General features: G+C 42.6%; 1 protein-coding gene across 5 annotated transcripts in view; it reads right to left on the reverse strand.

Annotated features, from left to right (window-relative positions):
* Window positions 1-21,460, reverse strand: part of RBPJ (recombination signal binding protein for immunoglobulin kappa J region) — an 85,040-nt gene extending 63,580 nt beyond the window's left edge. Inside the window, exon 1 of one of the 5 annotated variants that reach the window (XM_084890561.1) lies at window positions 21,365-21,460. In XM_084890561.1, the coding sequence (XP_084746687.1) occupies window positions 21,365-21,423 (59 nt within the window). In that variant the 5' untranslated portion in view covers window positions 21,424-21,460. Of the gene's footprint in view, window positions 1-21,120 lie in introns of all 5 variants that reach the window. The other 4 variants (XM_084890563.1, XM_084890565.1, XM_084890564.1 and 1 more) reach the window with 4 other exon arrangements.
* Between the last annotated feature and the right edge of the window lie 4,615 nt (window positions 21,461-26,075).

Here is a 26,075-nt window from a genome sequence, read left to right on the forward strand (position 1 = left end):
ACACCTTCTTTGTGTTGGGCATTTCAAAGTATACATAATTTTGTACAAATTATATAACACAATAATCCAATGATTAATTAAGAACTCCAGGATTTCTAAATCCAGTTAATTTTATACAATACCTTTAACCATTATGGTAATACTAAGATAATACTTTGCTTATCCTACCACAAATAGGATAAGCATTTTGGTTATTCATATTTTTTTTTTATTGATTTTTTTACAGAGAGGAAGGGAGAGGAATATAGAGTCAGAAACATCGGTGAAAGAGAAACATCGATCAGCTGCCTCCTGCACACCCCCCTAATGGGGATGTGCCCACAACCAAGGTACATGCCCTTGACCGGAATTGAACCTGGGACCCTTAAATCCCCAGGCCAATGCTCTAGCCACTGACCCAAACCAGTTTCAGCCATGATATTTTTTAGTTGTACAAAGTAAGATCTATAATCAACCTTGTAGTAACAAACAGATTTATACAAGAGTACAGTGTTCCAAACAATTTTACAAACTCAATTTAACTGTATTCACCCTCCAATAACTAAATACAAACAAACAAGACCCCCCCCCAAAAAAAAGTATCCTGTGTTCATCAGCAAATAGATGGATTTTAAAAATGTAGTATATAGATACAATGAAATGCTATTCTGCCTTCAAAAGAAATAAAATTCTGACACATTAGATATATATCATCAATGAACCTTGAAGACATCATGCTAAGGGAAATAAACCAGTCACAAAAGAATACAGTGTAACTCCAGTTATATGAGGTACCTAGAGCAGTCAAATTCAGAGACAAAAAGGAGGGTGGTGCAAAATGTCACTGAGTTTCTTCATAATCTCCTTAAGAAATGACTTCAAACATTTCTTGCTATGGGATAAATATAGCCTACAAATACAAAGTTTTTAGAATCTTAATAGAGAAGTTTGAAAAACACTGTTCTATACACCTGCAGAGGGGTGTGTGTGTGTGTGTGTGTGTGTGTGTGTGTTTTGACCACGTGTATATATTCTAGTGGGCATCACAAATCAGAATACATCACTAGGTTTCAGTTTGTCAAATGATTCCAACTTGAGGGAAGAGGAGATGTTCCACGTTGTGAAAGAGTTGCACACGGTGCTCTCATTGGCTGATTTGTTTCAGCATTACCATAAATTACCCAGTTAATGACTGAAGGCCTTAAGATGATTTTCACACAAAACAGGTTTTGGAGAAAATACTAATAACTCAAGCACACTAATAAGTAAATGGCAGTGGGGTATACCTCTTCCTCCTAGTATTTCTTCTTTACCAAGTAAAAATAATGATTAACTAATCAAACATGGCTATATCAAGATAGCAAAAAAAGATAGAAATAACCAAGGTAACTTTTTAAAATATAGATTTATATCTACTATCAACAATAACCTCACCCTCCATGTACATTTTGCCTCAAAATATTAGCAAGTGACAATGGAAAGCAACCACAACTATTAAGATATTTTTTAAACATACTACCTAAAACACCTGTCGCATCTCAGTATGTATTGAGTTTCTTATCTCTGCCAAGGTTTAAAGTCATGATTTCAATTCAGTGAAGATTTTCACTGAATTTAACTAAGTATGTTTAGATGCCTCTTTAGCAGTTTCTTATAGAATAGTGTAAGATTAAGAAGCCATAGAGCTTGAGGACAGACTGGTTCTTCCAGTCATTGTAGAAAGAGCTGAATAGCGGCTTGGGGAATAGCATGGATATAAACCAAGATGTATTTTTCTGTCAGTAAATAAGTTACTGCATAAATATGTACAGAAAACGTTGAAGATCACGGGGTGGGAAGGAAGAACTGTTTGGAGAAAGTACAGATTGTAGGAAACTTACCATAAAGTTGATAACAGTATAGATGGTTTTCTAATATGCCACAGTTAGGTATATATATGATCTAATATGCCACAGTTAGATATATATCATCTGGCTTGTTAATGAAATGGGAAAACTTCTAAGAAAACATATACAGGAAAACACTGTCAACTACGTATAAGTTAATTCTACAGCTTAGTATTTACTGAATGCCTTCTACATGATAGACATTCTGCTATGGGCAAGGGCTGGAGCACTGGACAAAAAACAAGGCTGTTTTCAGGAGAAAGCATTCTTTGACTTCTTCAACCGAAGTAAAATCCATGAGAGCATTATCTGTTTTAACCAAAATAACACAAGATTTCTGTCAAAAGCTTATGGAGATCTATCACACAAGAAATTCTTTCATTAGCAAGCAAAGAAAATGATCACAGAATGGCACAAAGTACCACCAGGTGTTATGGATAATTTTATAAAACAATATATCTTTGTAAGATAAGGAGTTACCACAAAAATCTCTCGTAATGAACAAACATTTGCTCTTTATCTCGTGGTAAACACTTAAAAAGATTGTGAAACTTGACAACTTATTCAGTTTTCTTTTCTTTTTCTTTTTTCTTTTTTTTTTTTTTAAATATATTTTATTGATTTTTTACAGAGAGGAAGGGAGAGAGATAGAGAGCTAGAAATGTTGATGAGAGAGCAACATTGACCAGCCGCCTCTTGCACACCCCCCACCGGGGATGTGCCCTCAACCAAGGTACATGCCCTTGATTGGAATCGGACCCGGGACCCTCCAGTCCGCAGACCGACGCTCTACCACTGAGTCAAACCGGTTTCGGCTCATTTTTCTTATAATGTCCAAAATTTTATTATTTTTCCTGTGAAGACAGGCAACTTCCTGGAGTATGTTACCTCACAGTTATTTTTGTAAAATTAAAAACACTTAAGATAAGCCTGGCATTTAAACAATGGCTTTTCAGCCATGAAAACCACTTGATTTGTATAGAAATAAGATGAACTTGGAAATAGCTCTTTGAATGACTTCATTACAAAGTCTTAACTAAGATTTTAAAAAACAATGAAGTGTATTCTGTATACTTCATCACAATTTTTAAAGTAACAGTGATATTTAAAATACTAGTACACTGCTCTCTGCCCAGCTAGCTTGGTTTGTGGTTGAGCATCAACCTATGAACCAGGAGGTCAGAGTTTGATTCCCGGTAAGGTGACATCCTGGGGTGTGGGCATGCAGGAGGCAGAGGATCAAAGATTCTCTCTTATCACTAATGTTTCTCTCCCTCTCCCCCTTTCCCTTCCTCTCTGAAATCAATAAAAGTATATCAAATACTAATAATAAAAATAAAACACACTGTTCTCACTAAAAAAATACTTGTGAATATAAAAAGTATTCTATTTCTATTCTATTAAAAGTATCTTTAAAACTTCACCTCACTTTTATCACAATGTGTTTTACCATTTCAAATTTCTGTACATATTCCAATGTGTATATTAATAAAGTACAACTTCATTATAATTTATTAATAAATAATCACATAACTGGGGTATATGTTAACTCTCTATTGATGTGTGTGAACAATTACAAGTCGAGTCTATGATATAGTACAAACCCAGAACAAACTGCTGCATGTGTTACATGGCTCTGGCAGTATATGGATAAAGACCCCAAACACAGGCAACCTTCTTTGGCTTCACAGAAGTCAATTAAATCCACCACCTCAGTTAATCAATAGACCCCAAGCAAATTTTTCAAAAGAATCACAGTATAAGTATCACCTCTCCAAATAAGACAGTCATTGTAAAAAGTTACATCAAGTTCATGGAAGTCCCCAGTCACAGCATTGGCGAATGTGTATCCCCCTCCCCAACAAAGCCCTTTTCATGCAGACTTCCATTAGTACAGGAGAAGCTACACAACATTATAGATAAGGCAACAACAGGAGTTTCCATTTCAGTTTCCTTTCCTTTACAATCAGCATCTAAAGAAGCCTATTCCACCTTAAAAAGCAGCATGGCAGCACCTAAGGCTTCATCCCCAAATTCAGGGCAGTTACTTGTGAAAGAGTTGTCTCAACTTCCTCAACCCATGACCAACTACATTATAGCTCTCACCAGTTCACTGAAATTTGTTTCTGCCAAGGTCTCTGAAGTCCTACATCTGGTGAGCTTTTGGATTTATCTCATTTGTCCTCTTGGCAGCACCTGACATATCTGAGCGTTTACCTCCTTCTAGAAAGTCCTCTCTTCATTTTTGTAACACTACACCATCTAGGTTTTTGTCCCACCTCTTTTGTTATTCCTTTTATTTTACTAGTTTCTACACCTCTTAACCATTTCTTAAATGTTGATGCTCACCAGTGTCAGTCTACCTAACTCCAACTCTCCCCAGGATATTTTGCCCACTCTGGAGGTTTTAATTACCATCTAGAAGTCTTTGAGTATTATTTCCAACCTTGATCTCTCTCTCTCTCCCTCTCCCCCCATCCCCTTCTCTCTCTCCTCTCTCTCTCTCTCTCTCTCTCTCTCTCTCTCTCTCTCTCTCTCTCTCTCTCTCTCTCTCTCTCTCTCTCCTGAACTCCAGGAGCCACAGATATAATGTATATACAATTGGATACTGGATATTATCATCTAATCCTCTCACGAAGGCCTCAAACTCTACACTCAAAACCAGAAACGTCTCACCAACACCAACTCAATACTCCACTATTATGCCATTTATCTCAGTGGCATCTCATCTCCACAAATGACACCAACGTTCCCACCCCAACATGTGTGAAACACCAGAATTTTTTTTCTTCTTGATAATTTTTAACAGCTCTAAGTCAAGATATATTTACCATGGCTCTATTCACTCTTAAAACTTGACCCAACCAGTGACAGTATTAAGGAAATAAAGCCCCATGTTACTTTTCCAAAACGCAACCTGTTTGCCCTTATCTCCAAAATGTCACTGAGTTTCTTCACAATCTCCTTAAGAAATGACTTCAGACATTTCTTGCTATGGGATAAATATAGCCTACAAATACAAAGTTTTTAGAATCTTAATAGTTGACTATTAAGTGTTTTTTAAGTTTCAGGAGCATAAATATACATGTGTATTCCACAATATGTGTGTGTGCATATTTTTATATCTTCAACAGGAAAAGAAAAAAAAACATTTGAAAAGTGAAAGATAACCCATGTATAACAAGTAAAATCTCCACATTAAAGCTGAAAAAATAATGTTGATTTTGTAACTGCAGGCCTTCCACACTGTATTCTTTACAAATATTCCTCATACACAACAGAAACCTACCTTTTATTCTAACAAACACTTTCCAATCCCTCAAAGCACTGGATAGACTGGCCATCTGACTAAAGCAGAAATGAAAACAGCACACTGAGGTCAGGGCTAATGAAAGCCAAAAAGTAGAAGAGATAGCTAAGGAGTCCTGGAGAGGACAGCCAAAGCATTGGTATCCACTATTGGGCAATTCCTCTCACAAAAACAGACTACCTTCCCCAAGAGTGCAGGAACTGTACATTACACTTCCAACTTTTAGAAATTGTGAAGTTCACTACGCCATTTTAATATCTACATCATATTCTATTACCAAGTGTGATTTTTCAAATGTATACCAAGTCGGTGTGATCAGGAAATCATCCAACATAAATGCGAACTTCGGTAGGCACTGTTAGGAACTAGTGCTAGAAAAGCCATCTGTTTGATGGAAATAATATTTCTACTTCCCTAGTGATTATTATCAGTGACAACTATGAAATCCCAAGAGAAGAAATTTAACTGCCTCAAAACTTTAATTACTCAAATAAATTGGCCAAGAAATTAATGTTAAATGTTACACAAAGGGCTCTCCAACCCTTTAATATTTTTCAGCTAATTATTCCATTGGTAGTCTACATCTGCTCTGCTAAAATTTGGTTATGAATCAGAAGTAATTCACTAGGAATGCTTTTATATCTAAAAGTGACTGTGGATAATAATTAAATTCACAAAAATTGTTATTTTTAATGTGCATAAAATCTTCCTGAAAATATGTCCCATAAAATAAGAGAACAGATGTGACTGTAAAAGTTCATTTGTTTCTACTATTTTAAAAGTTTAAACTTTAAACTCTTTCAACCACTAGGAAGAATGAAGAATGAGACAAACTGAACAAGAAAGTTAATTTTAATAGCATATTTAATCCATAGTTTTTTAATATCTTTAATGTTCAACAATTTATTATCAGAAAGTATGTTAAGCACTGCCTTTACAGATAAAGTAAATCTATTATGATAACTTAAATACATAAATAGTTCAGAGATCTGCAAATATATACTCTCAAACCTTAGGAAATACTGATCATAATGCCACATACACAATGGTGGGTATTTTTTGGTTAGGGATCTTCATTTGTTTCAACGATTGTACTTATCTGCCACCACTCCTTTTTTTTAAAATAAATATTTTCTAGAATTCTTTGAAGAAATTTATCTTCTAGATTTTTTGATAGGACATACCACAGCTCCCTCATTTCTTATAGCTCAATTTCAGGATGGTCTTGACTATCTTAGAGTAAAACTACTAATAATTTAAATTAACTATTTGGATCTACTCAACAACATTGATACTTCTGAAATAAAAATGGGTATATGCACTATGCTTAAAACTATATATATGAGCTAATCACACTAAATAGAAAATAGTTAGTTCCAAACAACCCAATATTTATAGCTTTTAAACAGTAGCTATTAAGACATCACTAGCAAATGCAAGCACAAACAATAGATGCTGAGAGCAAAAAATTTGATGACAGAAACCATGTCCATAACATCTTAAAATTTCAATTTACCTTTACACATACACAAATACGTTTAACGAAAGAATCATTAAAACAATAAAGCAAAATATTCCAAATTCTTTCAAAGTAGCAGAATGACTGTTCCAAAGATTACCAGAATATTAAACTCTCTCAGTTTATACTATCCTAACTCACCCCCATCAAAACACATTCACCTTTAGGGATTCACAAATAACAAACATAGAATTCACTGCAACTGTGGTTACCATTTGTAAGCAGCCTTTCATTGCTCCAAAAGGCTCAGCATTGTAGATGCTCATCAGTTTTTAAGCCACATCCACAGCTGCTGCCTTAGTCAGAAAAACAAAATTTCACAGCAAAAACTCTAAAATGACATTTAAGCAACACTTTAACATAAAACAAAATTAAAAATACTTCTGTATAGTAGAAAGAATGAATGTATCTGGAACACCAGAAACGTGAGACTCGAGTGATTCTGAATAGTAATACCTTTCATTTACGTGGCGCAATAATTATTTTCTCAGCTCTTTGGCACACATAATAATAATATCATGTTTAACTTAAGGCATATATCAAAGAGGTATCATTCACATTGAAAAGATAAATCAGAGATATCGCCAAATTAGTGAACGGAATCTGTATCATGACTGCCAGCCTGTGTTCTTTCTACAACCTCTCTTCCAAGGTTGTATAATAAAATGCAGAGACAAACCCCAAATAGAACTTTTTCCTTTTCAACCTTTTCTCCTCCTGCTTCAGGTCTATATTCTACCTGGAATGAGGCACGTAGTCGTACAGCCAAGCATGTGTGGATGGATGGCTAAGGGTTAACCACCTAACTGGGGGAGGGGTGCTTGTGAGGGAAAGAGCAGGATTGCCCAGTAGCAATATTACATACTAGATTACGCGGTCGCTAGATGTTCATGGCAATTGAATTGGAATCCAGAGACATGATTTTGAATTCCAATGCTCCCACCAACTAACAGGTGAAGCTGATTAAGTTTCTGTAAGAGAACAACACTATCTTCCTGACCAGACATGGCAAATGCTAAATCCAACCACAGACTTCAAGGCTACTGAACACCAGCTTCAGTTAACAGGTTATATAAAAAACACACTAGATAGAGCTATATTAATACCAGAGGGCTCACAAAGCTTTCTAAGTATAAAATATAGTAGTGAAAGTAGATTTTCAAATCAGTGAGAAAATAACACAGCTCTGAAAAAGTGATGGTGCTGCCCCGGCCAGGTGGCTCAGTTGGCTGGAGCATCGTCCGGGTTTATTAGTTCCCAGTCAGGGCACATACCTAGGTTTTTTGTGTTTGCCCACTTAAGGAGGCACGTACAGGAGGCAACCAATTAATGTTTCTCATATTGGTGTTTCTCTCTCTCTCTTTTTCCTCTCCCTCCCTCTCTCTCCCCCTCCCTTCCTCTCTTTCTAAAATCAATAATCTCTGACACATAATCCTTGGGTGAGCATTAAAATATTTTCTTTAAATCAGAAAAAAACTTTTTTTAAAAAGAGTGATGTTGTTTAAGAACACTTCATTCATTCATTCAACAAATACTAAGTACCTACTTTGTACCAAGCACTATGTTCTAAAGTGGGGGAAAGACAAAATAAAAAGGCAAATAAGACATTGTTAAAAGTTGATACTTACAAGTGAGAAAAATAAAATAAGGAGCACGGAATATGGGATTAAAAAGAAGGATAGCCCTAACCGGTTTGGCTTGGTGGATAGAGGGTCGGCCTGTGAACTAAAGGGTCCCAGGTTCGATTCCGGTCAAGGGCATATGCCCGGGTTGCAGGCACGATCCCCAGTGGGGAGCGTGCAGGAGGCAGCCAATCAATGATTCTTTCATCATTGATGTTTCTATCTCTCTCTCCCTCTTCCTTCCTCTTTGAAATCAGTAAAAATATATATTTAATAATAAAATTTTTAAAAGGATAGTCCTGGCTGGTTTGGCTCAGTGGACTGAAAGGTCCTGGATTCAATTCTGGTCCAGGGCACATGTCCGTGTTGTGGGCTAGATTCCCAGTAGGGGGTGTGCAGGAGGCAGCTGATCAATGATTCTCTCATCATTGATGTTTCTATCTCACTCTCTCTCTCTCTCTCCCTCTCTGAAATCACTCTCCCTACCTCTCTGAAATCGATTTAAAAAAATACTTTTTAAAAAGCAAGATAAATGTGATAAAATGAGGAAGCAATAGAAAGGCGGCCAAGAAAAGGTTCCAGTGAGGTGGAAAACCAAGAGTGTAGGTAGGGTCCTAGAAAACAAGTGAAAATAATGTTTGGACAAAAGGGGGATTAACTAAGATTTCAAATGCTGCTAATTAAGTCAAGTCAGATAACATCTGAAAAAAAACTTACCACTACATTCACCTGTGTGAAGCTAATTAGTAAACTTGAGAGTTTTGTTCGGGTAATAGAGACTAAACCTGGCTGAAGTAGGCTCAGGGAGAATGGAGTGTGAATAATTAGAGACAGAACTCTTAACAGAAAGTTTATTGCAAAGGGAAAAAGAGAAATAGGGCATAGAGGGGAGTGTGGAGTCCAGAGGAGAAATAGCAGCATTTTTATATACTGTCAAGAATGCTTCAGTACAAAGTTAAAAATTGAAAGCAAAGAGGAGGAAAGCTAGCTGGCTAGTCCAATGTTCCCAGAGTAGCAGAGAAGAGATAAGATCTAGTGCACAAGTACAGGGGGCACACTTAAAGGGAAGTTCTCCCGTGATTTGCCAACTTCAGCAAGCATCAGAATCACCTGGTGGCACAGAATGTCGGACTGCACCTCCAGAGCTTCTGATATAAGAAGTTGGGGAGGAGTGAAATGATTTGCATTTCTAACAAGTACCCAGATTGTCCCATTGATGCTGGTCTAAGGACCTCACTTTAAGAACATACTCCCAAATGTTAAGGGTTAATTTTCTAGTGGAAGACTATAGTGACATACTTTACATGATATATGTAAATAACTTTTGAGGCCCTGTAATACATGTTCTTCCAATCAGAAAAATAATCAAGATGAGTGTTTAAGAAAAACTTCACAAGACACTTTCCTGAAATAATTATATAAATAAGCTAAAAATAAAATGAAAAATCAACTGCACAGCTAAGCTACCATGGGAATTTAAATTCTAATGTAATTTAAAAGGTATTTAATTTACCAACTGACAACTTCCAGGAGTTACAGCTAAGAAACTAGGCTAAGTGAATAACATGCTACTAAATCCTGTATACATCACACTATATATCATAGAGGAAGGTCAGGATGAAGAATGGCTTGTTTACCGGTAATTATGAAATAACCTTTGCAAGCTACAGTTATCCAGGCTATTTTTAACATTACAATAAGTGAAGCAGCAACTCCCACTAATTCAGTGCTATCCATTTAATCAAATAATCCTATCTAAAATTTAACCATTAGGCTTCACTTCAAATACATTTAGAAATAGGAAATGTAGTCACTTGTGAATTTCACTAAACTCCCCTTCAGCTTCTTTCTACAGGACATATTCTAAAGCAACTGTGCTTTTCATTTTTTTTTTTTTAACACTCTAAGTAGGCTTTCTATTTGCTGTATATTTCATACTTAACTTCAAAAAGTATAGTCCAGAAATGGTAGAAAACAAACGTAATCTAGGGGTCAGTTTCCCTGGAGGTCCTACGTAGAAAAACCAATCTTTGCTGAACGTAAGCCTTATCACTTACCAGTAAACTAAATGCCACCTAGTGGCAAGTGCTATATACAGTATTATTAAATCCATGCAAGTCATATTCATCCAACAGGTAACATTCTGACCCATTAGCAATAGCTCCATAATTATACAAGATAAGCAAAATAATGATCCTGTCCTATGGAGCTCAATGACAGATTAAATAATCAACAGATACATTTGTAAATTGCAGAAATATGTTAAATGTTAAGCATTGAGCATTTATTGAAAATGCTAAGAGAAACATGTTAGGCAGGTTCTCTTATAACTGTCCACCTCACTCAGACTTTCCCATTTCTAATTACTTCATCACTAAGGTTTCTATTGTTCAGTTGTTCTTCCTTAGCCTATCTTATTCTTTAGGTTCCACTCCAGAAAAGGAAAGGAGAAGGACCTACTACTTTCAGAACTGAACTAGGCATTTTATTTCCTCATCTCATTTAATCCTCACATAAATTCCTTGAAATAACTTTTTACAGTTTTTTACATTATTTCATTTTAATCCTTACCCAAAGATACTTTTTCCATTGATCTTTAGAGGGAAAAGAGGGAGTGAAGAGGAGGGGGAGGGGGTGGTAAAGAAGGGAGAAGGGAGAGGTGAGAGGAGGGGAGAGAGGGGGGAGAGGAACATCAGTGTGATAGAGACACATGCCAACACTCTAACCACTGAGCAAACCGGCCAGGGCTACAAATTTTTAGACATCGGCAAGACTTAGATTAAGTGACACACTATTAGCCACAAATCTATTTTACAGATAGTGCACTGATTCCAAAGCTTCGTACACCATTCTGCCTCAAACGAGCTGCTTTGTTTCTCCATTCCTGGGCCTACCAAGATCATACCTTGGTCACATTTATCTTATGGTCTCCATCAATTCCAATGTGTTTTACTACACTGTTTATATTCAGCCCCATCTCTTCAAAAACATTCATAACCCCCCACCCCTCTGTATGAACGACTGATATTCAAATCATTAGCTTAGCACTCAAGATCTTCTAAGAATCCCAACACATTTCCAGTTTTATTTCCTACCTCTTTCCTAACAACTCCCATATTTTCTATGAACTTTCCTCCAGTTAAGAGATAAGCATTCGCACCTCTGTTCTCACCAACATTATACATCTGGTATAGCACTTATAATCTCTATTGTAATTGTCTGTGTACTTTCACTAAATCATGAGCTTCACCAAACCATCTTAGCCATCTTCATATTAAGACCAGTATATACCAGTGTCTTATTAAGTGCTCAACCAACAACTATTTCTTTAATACAATGTTTTCTTTAATACAATGTTATTAAGACAATTATAAAGGAGAACCACTAAAACATGGTTATACTCATTTCCTGTAACCCTGTCTTCATGTCTCAGGACCTCAATGTTTCTGCTTCCTCCATTTGCTACATAGATCAGGAGCTTTTTATAGAACTATATGATTTTTGCATGAAAAATTTTCTCACACTCAAACCAAATGTTATATGACTTGAAAAAGTGTTCTGGGAACTATAAAGACAATAAAAAGTTCAGTGGTTGTCAGGGAGTAAGGAGGAATGAATAGGCAGAGCAGTGGACTCTGTATGGCAGATATATTTGTAGATACATTAGAATTTGTCCAAACCTAAAGAATACACACCAAAAGTGATCCTTGATGTAAAATATGGACTTGGAAGATAATAATCCTAAATAATAAAAGCCCAATATTCTAAGTGTCCGGTCATCAGTTCAACCAATCAAAGCGTAATATGCTAATGATATGCTAAGGCTGCTCAACCACTCGCTATGACAGGCAGTAACCAACAGGGCGCAGACAGTCGACTGGTCAACCAGTCGCTATGATGTGCACTGACCACCAGGGGGGGCAGACACTCCAACTGGTAAGTGAGCTTGCTGCTGGGGTCTGGCAGACGGGACTGAGTGAGACAGGACATGCCCTGGAGCTCTCTCAGTCCCTCCCCAACTGGCCAACCTCTCACATCCCTCCCAGGCCCCTATCATGCACTGGTGGGGTCCCTTGGCTTGGCCTATGCCCTCTCACAACCTGGGACCCTTCAGGGGATGTTGGAGAGCCGGTTTCGGCCAGATCCCGCAGGCCAGGCCATGGGACCATACTGGTGCACAAATTCGTGCACCAGGGTTCCAGTGTGTCAATATAAGTTCATCAATTATAACAAATGTATTGTTCTGTTGGGGGATGTTGTTAATGGAGGAGGCTATTTATGTGTGGGGGCAGGGTTATGGGGAATCTTTGTTCCTTCCCCTCAATTTTGCTGTGAACCTAAAACTGCTCCAAAAAATAAAGTCATTCCTGGTCAGAGCACATACCCAGGTTGCAGATTTGATCCCCAATTGGGATGCTTTTGGGAGGCAACCAATTGAGGTTTCTCTCTCACATCAGTGTTTATTTCTCTCCCTTCCTTGCTCATTAAAAGAAAAATCAATAAAAACTTTTTAAAAATATAAGCTGGCAAAATAAGGCAAGACCTTAATGGCTCTGAAGTTTTCCAAAAAGGGAACAAATACTAGTTTCAATTATACAAACGAGCTTTATCTGGAGCAAGACTAGTTCCAAAATAAGTTGTTTATAATAATAACTAGAGGCCCAGTGCATGAAATTTGTGCACGGGGGTGGAGGGGGATGGTGGTGGTGGTGGTGGTGGTGTCCCCCTCAGCCCAGGCTTCACCCTCTCACAAACTGGATCCAGGACCACTGGCCCCTAACCACTCACCTTGCCTGCCCAATCACCCCCACCAACCACTCGCCTGCCTGCCTGATCATCCCTATCCACTCTGCTGGCCTGCTGAATAGCCCCTAACTGCTCACCTGCTGCCTGATTGCCCCTAACCGCTTGCTGGAGGGCGGCCAGCTGGGGTGAGGGACGGCCGTCATTCTAGACTAGGGGTGTCGAACTCAATCAGAGAAGGGGCCAAAATCTAAAATCCAGCCTAAATCGCGGGCCGAATGGTTTACTGAACAGTCATAAACTGACAATGTCATAAACTGACAGCGGAGTGCAGTGATGACAGCGCGGTGCGGGCCACATTGCAAGGCCTGGCGGGCTGGATTTGGCCCGCGGGCCTTGTGTTTGACACATGTGTTCTAGACTTTGGTCATTCTAGTCGTTCTGCCGTTTCAGTCACTGGGTTTTTATTATATAGGATTTTTTTAAATCCACAATATTGGTTCTATGCTTTATAAAGCAATTAATATTGTAGTTACATAACACAAATCTTTACCACACTAATAAAACTCCGGGTTTTAGAAAGTTATAACCATTTTTTCTGGTTATATAAATTTTTTATGAGAAACTATTCTTATATACAACTAGAAGCCCAATGCACAAAAATTCATACAAGAGTAGGCCTTCCTTCCTCCGGCTGCCAGCACTGGTTTCCCTTCTCTGGCTGCGGGCAGGCACCCAGAATCTGGACTGCTTCCCTCCTCCGGCTGCCCACAGGCACCCAGGACCTGGGCTGGCTTCCCTCCAGCCCTGGCTTCATCAGGAAGGATATCCGGAATGACGTCCGGAAGATGCTTGGTCTAATTAGCATATTACCCTTTTGTTGTTATAAACTAGATGCCCCTTGCAGGAAAATTCCTGCAATAGGGCTTCCTGCTGCGGTCTCCACTGTCCCACCTGCTTCCCTCCCTTCTCCACAGCACTGCCTGCTTGCTTCTCCACAGCTTCACTCCCTTCTGCAGTGCTTGGCTTCTTTCTATGCTATCTTCAGTCTTCGCTCTGCACCTGGATATGCAAATTAACCACCATCTTTTTGGTTGGGTTAATTTACACACTCACCCTGATTGGCTGGTGGGTGTGGCTTGTGGGTGTACAGAAGGTGCAGTCAATTTGATTTTTCTCTTTTATTAGAGATTATACTAGAGGCCTGGTGCATGAAATCATGCATAAGTAGAATCCCTAGGCCTGGCCAGTGATCAGGGTCGATCTGTGGGGTGACTGGTGGGGTGATCAGGGTCCCCCCACTTGCACCCGCCTCGGCCAGTCTGGCACCGCCAGCTTGCCGGCCCCGCCCACTGCTGCTAGTCACCTCCCTCTGCAGGATGACCAGCAGAGCAATGGGGGGGAGGAGGGGTGGTCGCTCACACCACCTAGGCTGGCCTGAGTCCTGCGGGCTGGTGGCCGCTCCAGCATTGAGCGTCTGCCCCCTGGTGGACAGTGCGCATCATAGCTGACTGGTCATTCAGCCAGTCATTCTGCAGTTTGGTCAGTTTGCATATTATTACATAGGATAACCTAATTAATGCAAATGACACACACAAAAAATTAGCTTTAAAACCAAATTAAAACTTTTGAATATATAATAGGAAGCATGGGAGGGGGATTAAAAGAGTCAACTTGGTTTTCTAGTATATTTCATCTCATGTCTTCTTAGGATACCTAACGTGTTTCCCCGAAAATAAGACATCCTCCGAAAATAAGACCTAGCGCATGGAAAGAAAAGACATCCCCTGAAAATAAGACCTAGCGCAACTTTGGGAGAAAAAAGTCAATATAAGACACTGTCTTATTTTCAGGGAAACAGGGTAAGAAGCAGCGTTTTCTACATCTTCTCATTTTTATAAAACTTAAAATAGTGTAAACATTCCCAAAACTGCCATGAATATGACCAATCTGACTGAAAAGCTGTCATGTATATCACCATGCATTGTCTCAACATAACAAACCTACACAAATATTTATGCAGACAGGTAATTAGTACCAATTATACAAAGCAAGCCATAGAGACTTCAATGCCTATTTTTCCCCAGTAGTATGTTCAGGAAATACATTACTCTTTTCACAACATTAGGATATCACTTCATTCCCTGGAGCAGAAGAAGGCCTAATGAGGCATACACGATTCCATGATGTTGTGCCAGGACTACAGGGACATCCAGAACTGTGGGTAGGGTGTCTGAGAGATGAACACTCGACATTCCTACGTTATTACAGCTGTCCAAGCAGAGAAGAAAGTAGTAAGAAGCAGACCCCAAAAAGTTGGGGGTGACTCAATGACAACATCCGTGGTCAAGCAGTAATTTACCAAGTATGTCTGCTCAAAATGCAAAGGCACATATTTCAAGGGCTGCGGTCCTCTGCACTAAATACACTGCTGCCTTCCTAAAACATGACCCACAAACCACAGGTTGCATATTAACAGTCCATCCTGTGCCCAGACTGTGAAAGGTTACCAGGAGAAACCAATTGTTATAATCACAATATTATGTAGAGTGCTTTACTATTTACAAATAACTTATGCAACATTTTAACAATTAGAACTTCACATAGCTTACCATACTTGATAGTCACAAAGTGTCTGCCAGATAAATATAACAAAATTATCATTCTCTATTTTATAGAGGTAGAACCTGAAGCTTGGAGAAAGTATCTGAAAGTAATCTGTCCACAAAACCTGAGTCTCTCTTAGTATTATTTGGCTCAATGGCATGGATCACCCCAAAAAGTAATCTATAGTGTCTTAAACCTGTGCTCCCTAAGTACTTAAAACACCTAAAAATAATGAAACCTTTTGAGAAATACTTGACAGTCAGCCACTTAAAAAATGTGAAATTTAAGCATGTCAGTTTTGTACAACAATATAGTATTTTCTAACAATCCAAAAGGAACTTTTGCCTAAAAGTTTTACTATAATGTTCTCAGGGGCTATGAAACTGCGTATAGCTGAAAAATATCCATTCCTTTGGGTTCTTCAGCAATTAAATTCCCTATAGTATCAGTAAATTTCCTGCATCAACTTCTGCCTCATAAACTTATCCACTCAGCTGCCTCTCTTAACGAAGGCTGCTAGGGGGAGCCATTGAAAGGTTTTGTAACTTAGGAGTGAAGTGATCAGATTTGCTCTTCAGAAAGACTGTGGGGGGAAAAGAAAATAAAAAAGAAAGACGGTGTGGAGGGTTGGATAAAGGGAGGGTGAGTCTAGAAGCAAAAAGAAGAAACTGCAAATACCTACAGTAATCCAAGTGAGAAGAGCATGAACTGTAGCAGTGAGGATAAAGGAGACAGATTCAAGCAATTTTTCAGAAGAGAAAATTATCTGTTCTCAGTGATTAAATGTAAAGCGTTAGTGTAAGAGGAATCCAGAAACCTGGCTTAAGGAACTATTTAGGATGTGATATAATCTACCTGGGACAAAAATGCAACCAGTTTTGATATATTATATAAAGAAACAAATACATATGGAGGGGAGGAGGGAAAAAGAGAATGAATCCCAAGTGTAAGGGTCAAGTCTAAAATGATGGTCCTGGTTGTTAGAAAATATTCTTGAGAACAAATGACACTAAAAAATATATATTGAAAAGCAATCATTCCTGTTAACAGACTTGGCCTAGAGTCTAGTGAAAACATTTTGTGATATTATTTTTTTAATATTACCACATGCAGAAAACATGTCACTAGAAGAAAAACATCCCATACTTTTTTTTTTTTTTTAATATATTTTATTGATTTTTTTACAGAGAGGAAGGGAGAGAGATAGAGAGCTAGAAACGTCGATGAGAGAGAAACATCGATCAGCTGCCTCCTGCACACCCCCCACCGGGGATGTGCCCGCAACCAATGTACATGCCCCCGACCGGAATCGAACCCGGGACCCTTCAGTCCGCAGACTGACACTCTACCACTGAGCCAAACCAGCTTTGGCCCATACTTTTACTCTGTTTATTACATTTGAGTTCGACAAACCTTCAGTCTCTTACACAACACACACTACATACACACCACCCTCTGTAATTTATTTTACTTCTCCCTCTCCCTCTAAGCTCATAGGAGGAAAAAGTATCTGTTTTATTAGTGAAACTATCCTATATACTAAAAGCCTAATATGCAAATTGTCCCCTTGGGCAGTCATTCAACTGGAAGTTCAAACACTCTCTATGACGCGTGCTGACCACCAGGGAGCAGTGCAAAACATGGCGGGCAGCAACTATGTGCTACAACCTCTCACCTGCTACCTGGGGGCAGGGGTGACAAGAGGGGGGTTGTGGTGTGAATTTGGGGTGTCTGCTGAGCTCACTCTCACTCCCCCTGCTACCCCCACCAGGAGGCCAGGACTTGCACACCCCAGAAGCCCAACCCAGAGGGAAGCCCCCACGCCCAGGTGTCAGGCGCCCCCGAATAGCCTGCCCCACACCCGCATGGCCTCTTTCAGTGAGGCCACTGCCACCAGGGCCGCAGGGGCCGGTCTGGCTCCCCGTGGGTTCACGCAGCAGCTGGTCTGTGAGGCTGGCCAGCAGAGCACACGCTGCCCGCCCAGCTCCCGTGCAGTGCCACTGGGTGGCCCAGTGACAGAGTCTGGCCACGCTCACCGCAGCTCTGCGTGGGGCCTCGGGTGTTGTGACTCAGGTGGAGGGGACACATGGGGGCCTGGGTGCTGCCCAGGTCCCAGAGGTCAGCTGGGACCTGCCCTTCCACGCCAGAAGCTCTCACTTCAATTGACAGCCAGACCTAGGGACCACACCGGTGAATGAATTTTGTGCACCGGGCTTCTAGTAATGCTTATTTCAGTTGTTGTTGTTTTTCATCCCACTATCACCAATGTGACTTACCAAGAACTTAGTTCATAACCTCCTACTTGACTTCCCACAAAATATGACCTACTTCAATTCACATCAGCTTAATACAGTAACAATCCCTAGACTCTAACCACACCTTTCATCTAAGAATGCTCTCTGCAAATCCTGAAGCACAGCCACCCTGTGCAGATGTGGCAAGCTGTTACAATTCCCATTTTACTACACAGTTAGGAAACTGGCCCAGGGGAAGTAGAGTAACTTGGAAATAGACACTAAGCCTGATGCCAAAAATAACAACTTTTAGTCAATCTCTGAGAACATACTCCCCCTAGTTGAAATAACATGAAATTCAGTACTAGGAGAAAGTGAAATGCTAAATGTTTTAAAGCCTTATTCTAGGTTTTTAAATTTTATTTTTAAAAATGACCAAATACTACATTTAAGATAATTTGCAAGAACTTTCAAGCACACTATTCCGCCCCCCCCCCCCCAATACCTTATCCATCTAGAGTGCCAAAAATGACTTAATAAATTACAGCTGGCAAGAGTGGCTTTTCTCCCAAACCACTTTTTTTCCCCTTAGCCACTTAAAAGACAATGATAGAAATGTTAGTATAGGACAAGAGGTAACTTTTTAACAAACCTAACTGCTTAAAATTTAATACCTAAAAGAATATATTAGAATAGATCTGAAAATATTGCAAGTAAGCCTATTTTTCCTGAAAAAATACCCTCTATAGACACATCTGCAATATGCTTGAACAATAAATTTAAAGCTTAAATCATCAATAATCAGAAAGAAAGCCTCCCAACAACAGTTCATGTGATATATTTTTACATTTGCTATTGTTTGATATAATTTAGTAAAATTACTGTTTTATTTGGTCACCATATACAGGTCTTACACATTTTGGAAACAAAAAACACAACTTGATTTGTAAAAGTTACTTTCATGATATAGGTGTGATCATTCTTATATGTACACGTCCTTCCATGATTACAATACTTAACATTTACTTCTAGTGCAAAACAACAGTGTGCTCAAGATTTTACCTTCAAAAGAATGAATATACACTAAGACTAGGAAGGGAGACAACTGGTTATTAGCAAAAATCTATTCATGGAACCTAGATTGCAAATTTTCACTAACGCCTCACCTGTCACTCATGAAACATGATTTTCTAATTAAAATTCAAACTACTAGATCTAATCACAGCCTTCAAATAAAATGCTTTCCACTACACATTTCTCACACTACATCTTTTATATCCTCTTCTAGTAGTACTTTTTGTGGAACTTGAGTTTACAAATGAAATGACACTCCAAATGATTTTATAGCTAATATATCTTCTGTGATCAAATAGTAGGGTGGAAATCCTGGAAATACCTAACTAGTACGTCTTATTCCCAGCACCGGAATATTCAAGCCATACAAATACACCACACTACCCTCCCCCCGCACCCCACACAGAACTCCAAGCTTTTAGCGCTACCATAACAATAAGCACTCTGAAAATGCAAAGCTCTTCTTTTAACATGAAAAGAGCCAGTTCATTAAGACCATTATTTACGTGTACTTGCATTGCATTTCATCAATGCATTCCACAAACAGAAACTGCAGTCTTAGTACTTTACTCATTTCAACTCCAAAGATGGAGCGGCGAGGTTGTCATAAATCTATAGGGCAGTAGCACATGATTGCAAACTATCTAACGAGTAAGAAAAAGTAGAATAATCACATTAACCCATAAGTTTGATGCCTTTCTTTTTTCCTTACAAAGCTCAGGAGTTATTGGTAAAATAACTAAACTCCACACCTAGAGTCTACAAAATGCTAAAATTCTCCACTCCATTCACAAGTTGTTGTTTGTTTGTTTTTAACCTCAAAATTCACTTAACTGCTACTCACGTACCAAATGAATAACCAATGTGGACATCTGACATGATTCTCATACATCAACTGGAAAAAAATATATATGTCTCTACCTTGCGCCTCTTCCAAGCGTCCTACAATAATACCCTCAGGTACGCTAAAGCTGCACCAGCTGCCCTTGGCCTAGGACGTCAGAAACCAAGGACCTGGAAGGGCGGGGGGGGGGGGGGGGGGTGGTGGTGGTAAGAAACAGAACCAAAGACCCGATCTTTTTCCAGGGTTACCGTTCCCAAGCAAAACCACCACAGGCCCAGAGAGAGACAGCGAGGAAACCTGGAGACACCGTAATCCTGAGAGAAACTGGGGGAGCGGGGGACGCAATCCCGAGAGAGAAAGGGGTGCGGAGAGGAGGAAAGTAAGTGTGTATCCCTGTGCGCCTTTCAGGGCCACGACAACCACCAACCCCGGGGTCGGTATCTGCACCTACAAGCACCAGATGGGAGTCCCCCTGCCTCGGGCTGGGACCGCTCTGCCGACACACACACATACACAGTGGGTAGTGGGGACAAACCAACCGAAAATGGGAGGGGAGCGGGGGTGCCAAAACCCGGAGAAAGCCCCGGGTGGGAAATACAAAGCCTCTGGGGGCGACCAAGGACCCGGCAGAAAGCAGCGAAGGTTAACACCTAAGGAACATGAAAAGGAAAAGAGCAATGCTGTGCCCGGTCCGCGACAGGTCCCAGAGGTGCCGATCAGAGAGAGAGAGGGAAACAACAAAGGGGCACCGCAGGACGGACAGCCGCGGGGAGAGGTGGCAGAGAGGAGGGATGCGGGGCGCGATGGGTCGGACAAAGCGCCCGAGGCGGCGAAACAAAGGGTCGGGGGATAGACAGTAGCCAGGGGGGGCAACCGGGGAGGACAAAGCGCCCGGGGCCGGGGGCACGGGCCAGGCGAGGAGGGGCACGGGGCGACCGACCCGAGGAACAAAGCTGCGCGGGGCTGGGAGGCGAGGGCCCACGGGTGGCGGCGGGGGCGCGGGAGGCGCGCGGAGAGCACCGCACCCGCGGGCCCCGCGCGGCCGGCCGCACTCACGCCCGCACCCGCCGGCCTCGCCGCCGCCGCTGCCCTCACGCGCCGAAGCCCGAGCCGCCGCGGCGCAGCGCGGGGAGCGCACCGCCACCCGCCGCCGCCGCGCTCCGCGCACGCGTCACCGCCCCCGCGGCCCCCGCACGCCCGGCGCGCCGCGGCCTCGGAACCCTCGGAGCCCGCCGGCAGCCGCGGGCTACGAGACGCCCGCAACTTTCCCGGTTCCCAGCGACCCGATTCCCCGAGACTTACCCTGTCACAACAGGCGCCATCTTCCACAAACTCTCGCCAAAACTCCAACCCTCGCGAGATCCCCCCCAAGACGCCTTTTCCCCGGTCCCTCTCCCCCGCCCCTTCCCTCCTTCCTTCCTCAGCTCCTCGATTCCAGCCGGCCCCCGCGCTCCTGCTCCCCTCGCAGCCGGCGCGGAGAGCCCGGCGCCGCGTGCCGCCCGCGAAGTCAGGGGGACCCTGCGCGCTGCCTTCCCTGGAAACCTACCCGGGCGATGGAGCATGCGCAGGCGGCTCCGCGGCGGGCGAGCCCTCCGCGCGGTCCATGGGGAGCGCTCCGGCTGTCCGGGTTTTGGGACGCGCCCTGAGGGACGGGACGTGGAGTCGGAGGAAAACGGGAGGGGATTACTACGGGGGTGGGGGGGACGGGGAACGGAGGGGTCAGGAGGCGGGGCCGAGGGGGAAGGTCCTGGGAAAATCGGCCGCGTTTCACAGGCCTAGAGGAAACACCTCCTCAAATGGGTGTTTTCCAAGCGGCTTCCCGCTCACTCGGAGTTCCCAGCCCCGTTCATTCATTCAGACGTCCCTTGGACGCGTCCTTCATGCTCGTGTCAGCGATAGGGACTGGAGCTGCAGGAGCCTGGAGCGGGGCGACTGACAAACCAGGAACTACCACCTTCGTTTATGTAAACCACCCCCACCCCCATGCTAGCGGAGAGCCAGCCAAAAGTGCCATGTGGTTCGACCCTCCAGAAACTCTGCAAATTGAAAACTTTTGCAGTTGAGCTCCGTCGCCTTCCAGGGTATGAAAGGAGGTCGGGGCAACACCTCTGGCAACAAGGACATCCCTAATGTCCACCTCGCGTGCACACCCCAGGCAGCCGCGTAGCTTTCTCTGGCGGTGAAGAAAAAAAAAAAAAGAAAGAAAGAAAGAAAAAGCGTTGGACTTGAGATCCACCATCCCCCCGCCCCGCACTCCAACCAGAGATGCCACTTGGGCAGAGAGCTGCCTGCTGTGGTGTGGGCCTCCCTAGGATCTCTCTCTCTCTCTCTCTCTCTCTCTCTCTCTCTCTCTCTCTCTCTCTCTCTGCCCGCCGCCGTGCAGGCACCCAGGTGCATCTAGGGACAGACTCCACCCAGGTCCTCCCCCGCTGGGCCTGGCATAGTCGACGACTTGCTTGCTGCCTGAAATGTACTTCGGACGACCTAAGCCTGGAAACCACGTCCGGAGTGCGGAGGGTTTCCAAGCTTAGGAACTGAACAAAAAAGAGTGGGAAATGAACAAAAAAGAGCAGAGCAGGGCCCCAACCTGCCTCCCCCGCCCCTACCTGGAGCACCCCCTTTCTTACTCCCCTCCCCACCTCCCCGAGCCCTTTCAATTCCTAGAGATTCCCAGAACTAGCACTGCCTCCCGCAGGGAGCCCCCAAAACCCGGAGAACTGGACTCCGCTGCCCGAAACCTGCCGAGCGCGCCGCAGGACTGGCGCGGCACGCGCGGGCGGCACTGCGCATGTGCCCAGTGCGGGCAGCCCAGTCTCACGCTACACCTCCTTCCCACCGCCTTCCACTACTCGACTCAGACACAACACGAGCCGTGGGAAATTCCGCAAGCCTCGCGAGAACGCGCCCACTGTCGCCTATGCTTTCTCTCCAAATCTCGCGACGTCCGAGCGGGACAGGTGTTTGTCTAGTGCAGCTCAGGGCACTCACTGTGCGTGCCGCGCGTGCCGGCCGGCGGGCGGGCGAGCGGGCGGCCGGCCGGCGTGGGCGGGGTGGGAAGGGAGCAGCCTGCCACCGAGGCCGAGCGGGTGGGCGCGTGGCGGCGAGCGCAGGGAGGCGGGAGGCCAGGAAGGGGCTTGATGTCTCGCCTACACACGCCGCCTGACACTTCGTAGAAGAAAAAGTGGTTGGGGGGAGGGGGGCGGTGCCGGGGGCGGGGAGGGGAGGGGGGCGTCCTAAAGAAAGAAGGGGAAGCCAGAAATCAGAAGCACCTCCTGGTGTGGATGGTAAAAAGTCAAACTCTAGGGCTTGAGGATCCCCAGGCTGATTGCCCCGAGGAGGTTTCCTGTCGCCCTTCGCGAGCCTGGTACTTTCCTAAAATGTGTTAGACGCCTCGCCTCCAGCCTCCGGAAACTGATGGCCCCCGGTGTCGGGTTTGAGTCATGCCAATGAGTCTCCTAGTCTGGCCACCACTTTTTTTTGCTTTTAAAACAAGTTCGGCTTCTCTTAGCTACTCTCTTCCAGCAATTAGTTTTCTTTCTGATTTACCCGCTGGTCTAGGGATTTGGGTAAGGAAAACAAAAAGAAAAAACTGCTCCCAGCGCTATCACATTTTTGCCTGTATAGATTCGGCTTTCCATTCGTGGACACAATTTTTAAACCCCTGCCCCTCAACACCGCCCCGCCCCCCATCCCCCCAATCTCTTCCTAGCCTTTTTAAATGATCCCTATAAAACAGTTTCTGTTCTTTTTCTTTTTCTCTCAGTAATAGGACCTAAAATACTGGTTTTTCTTTCCCTCGCCTTTGTGTTTGGTGAGATATTCATTCCATTTTAAGGATTGTTTCATCAGATGCTTTAGTGACAATTGTTTTAAATCAGCAATATTTAACCTTTTCCATCTGATGGCACACACAAACTAATTACTAAAATTCTGCAGCACACTAAAGCATTTTTTGCCAAACTGAGGGGGGAAAAAAAGTATAGTTTGGATTCATTCACACTGGATAGCTATTATTGTGTTGGCTGTTGTCATTTTTTATTTGGTAATCTAAGGGAAAAGAGATCAATGCACTTGCCGAAGCCGGTTTGGCTCATTGGTAGAGCGTTGGTCTGCGGACTGAAAGGTCCCGGGTTCCATTCTGGTCAAGGGCATGTACCTTGGTTGCAGGCACATCCGGGTAGGGGGTGTGCAGGAGGCAGCTGGTCGTCTCATCGACTTTTCTAGCTCTCTATCTCTCTCCCTCTCTGTAAAAAAATCAAAATATTTTTTTTTTTAAAGAGATCAGTGCACTTAACTAAGTATTGCATGTTTGAAAAATTCTTGCGGCACACCAGTTGAAACTTGCTGTTTTAAATGCTTCCCTTCTTTTTAGATTTTCTGCCTAGTGAATTCCTACTTAAATTCTCCAATCAGGCACATTTCAGATTGCCCTGGTGTCGTTTCTGTTACCAGCCTCGCTTTGAATTGTCTAGGAACTGGTATACTGGTATCTTGGTGACATCATAGTCCTACAAATGGAGAATTGAGTCCAGTTTTGATTTTTCAAGGACAGTAAGTACTAATCTGCTGGTTATGCAGTGGGCAAGAAATCAACTTTTTCAGTGGTATTCAATGTTGTTAGTTTGTCTGCATTTACCTATCCCTTGGATTACATATGTCTCACAGCAAAAGAATATATAAAGACATTTAACGCCCTATCTCAGTGCAAGCCTGATTCGGAACAGGATAGCTCAGGAGGAAGACAATACCCACAGGCACACTTTCCTTGGAGCCTCATCGCAAGAAGGCATTTCAATCATGGTCTAGTCCAGGCCATTAATCTCATTTGGAACCATGGCCATCTGAGGACCCCAACATGGAAAGCCATGGGAACCACACATCAAATCACAACTCATCTTTACCCTAAACTTTAGGGCCTAAAACATGCTCTTCTCTCATTCTTTCCCCATCCCAGTAAATGACAACTCCGTCCTCCCATTTACTTAAACCAAGAAGAACCTTAGAGTCATTCTTGCCTTCTTTTCTTCTCACATCCACCATGCACTCTTAACAAAATCCTGCTGGCTCCACTTCCAAAATATACCCACAGTCCAACCAGTTCCACACCTTCATGGCTACCAGCCCAGTCTAACCCATCTCATTTCTCATGTAGTTTACGGGAAGTCTAACTGGTTCTTCTTTCATTCTCACCTTCCCTCAGTCTGTTCTCAATAGAGCATTCAGAGGAACCCTCCAGAACTCTCCATTGGTTCCCTATCACTGTGAGGACTTACACAATCTGGTCTCTCACCCCCACCTCCTCCCCTCACCTCACTCCCACCCACCCCCACCTCACTGACCTCACTTATTTCTTCTTCCTCTTGCCCTTACTCACTGAACTCTAAGCAGCAGCCTTCCTAGCTGTTTCCAGAACATAACACCTGCCTTTGCTCTTTCCCTCAGATGCCTATGGCTCATTCCTTCACTGTTTTCAGGTCTTTGCTTAAGTGTCACCTCAGTGAGGCCTTCCCTGACCACCCTTCACAAAAGTGATTCCTCATATCCCCTACTTCCTTCTTTATTTTTCCTACAGCATTTACCATAAACTAACATAGCATATATCATAACTGTATTGTGTTTACTCTCTGTCTCCTCCCATTATACTGTAGTCTAAATGAGGGCAGGGATTTTTTTTCCCTATTTTTTTCATTGTTCAAACGTTAGGCATTAGAACAAACTCAGTGAGCATTTGTAGAATGAATGGGATGTCTTCCACTTTAAATATTTCTTAATTGATTTGAGAAAGAGAAAGAAACGAGAAACACTGATTCGTTGTTCTGCTTATTTATTCATTCATTGGTTGCTTCTTGTATGCGCCCTAATCAGGGATCCAATCTGAAACATTGGCATATCGGGATGATGCTCTGACCAACTGAGCTACCGGGCCAGGCCTTATATGTCTTCCACTTTAGAATGGAATGGAAATGATTCTGAAGGCTCCCTATGCCTTCCAAGATTCAAAACAATATTGGACTTTGACCAGCAATGAATACCTTCCAGTGCTAGCCTGCCCACAGAAGAGAAAGGAGCCGATGGAGCAACCACTTGTGTTGACTTTCTGACAAAAAAGTTACCACTCCTGGGTTACATCAGTAGATAAGCCTACACTTTCTCAAAGGGTTTCCATTAATCTCCATTTTAGAACATCAGAGAAGAAAATGCTATTCGCAGGGTATTAAAAAACAAGACAGGTAATCTCATGTCTTGCTAGTGGGAGT

Source organism: Pipistrellus hanaki (assembly GCF_964339955.1).
Source record: "Pipistrellus hanaki genome assembly, chromosome: 1".
Classification (NCBI taxonomy): Eukaryota; Metazoa; Chordata; class Mammalia; order Chiroptera; family Vespertilionidae; genus Pipistrellus; species Pipistrellus hanaki.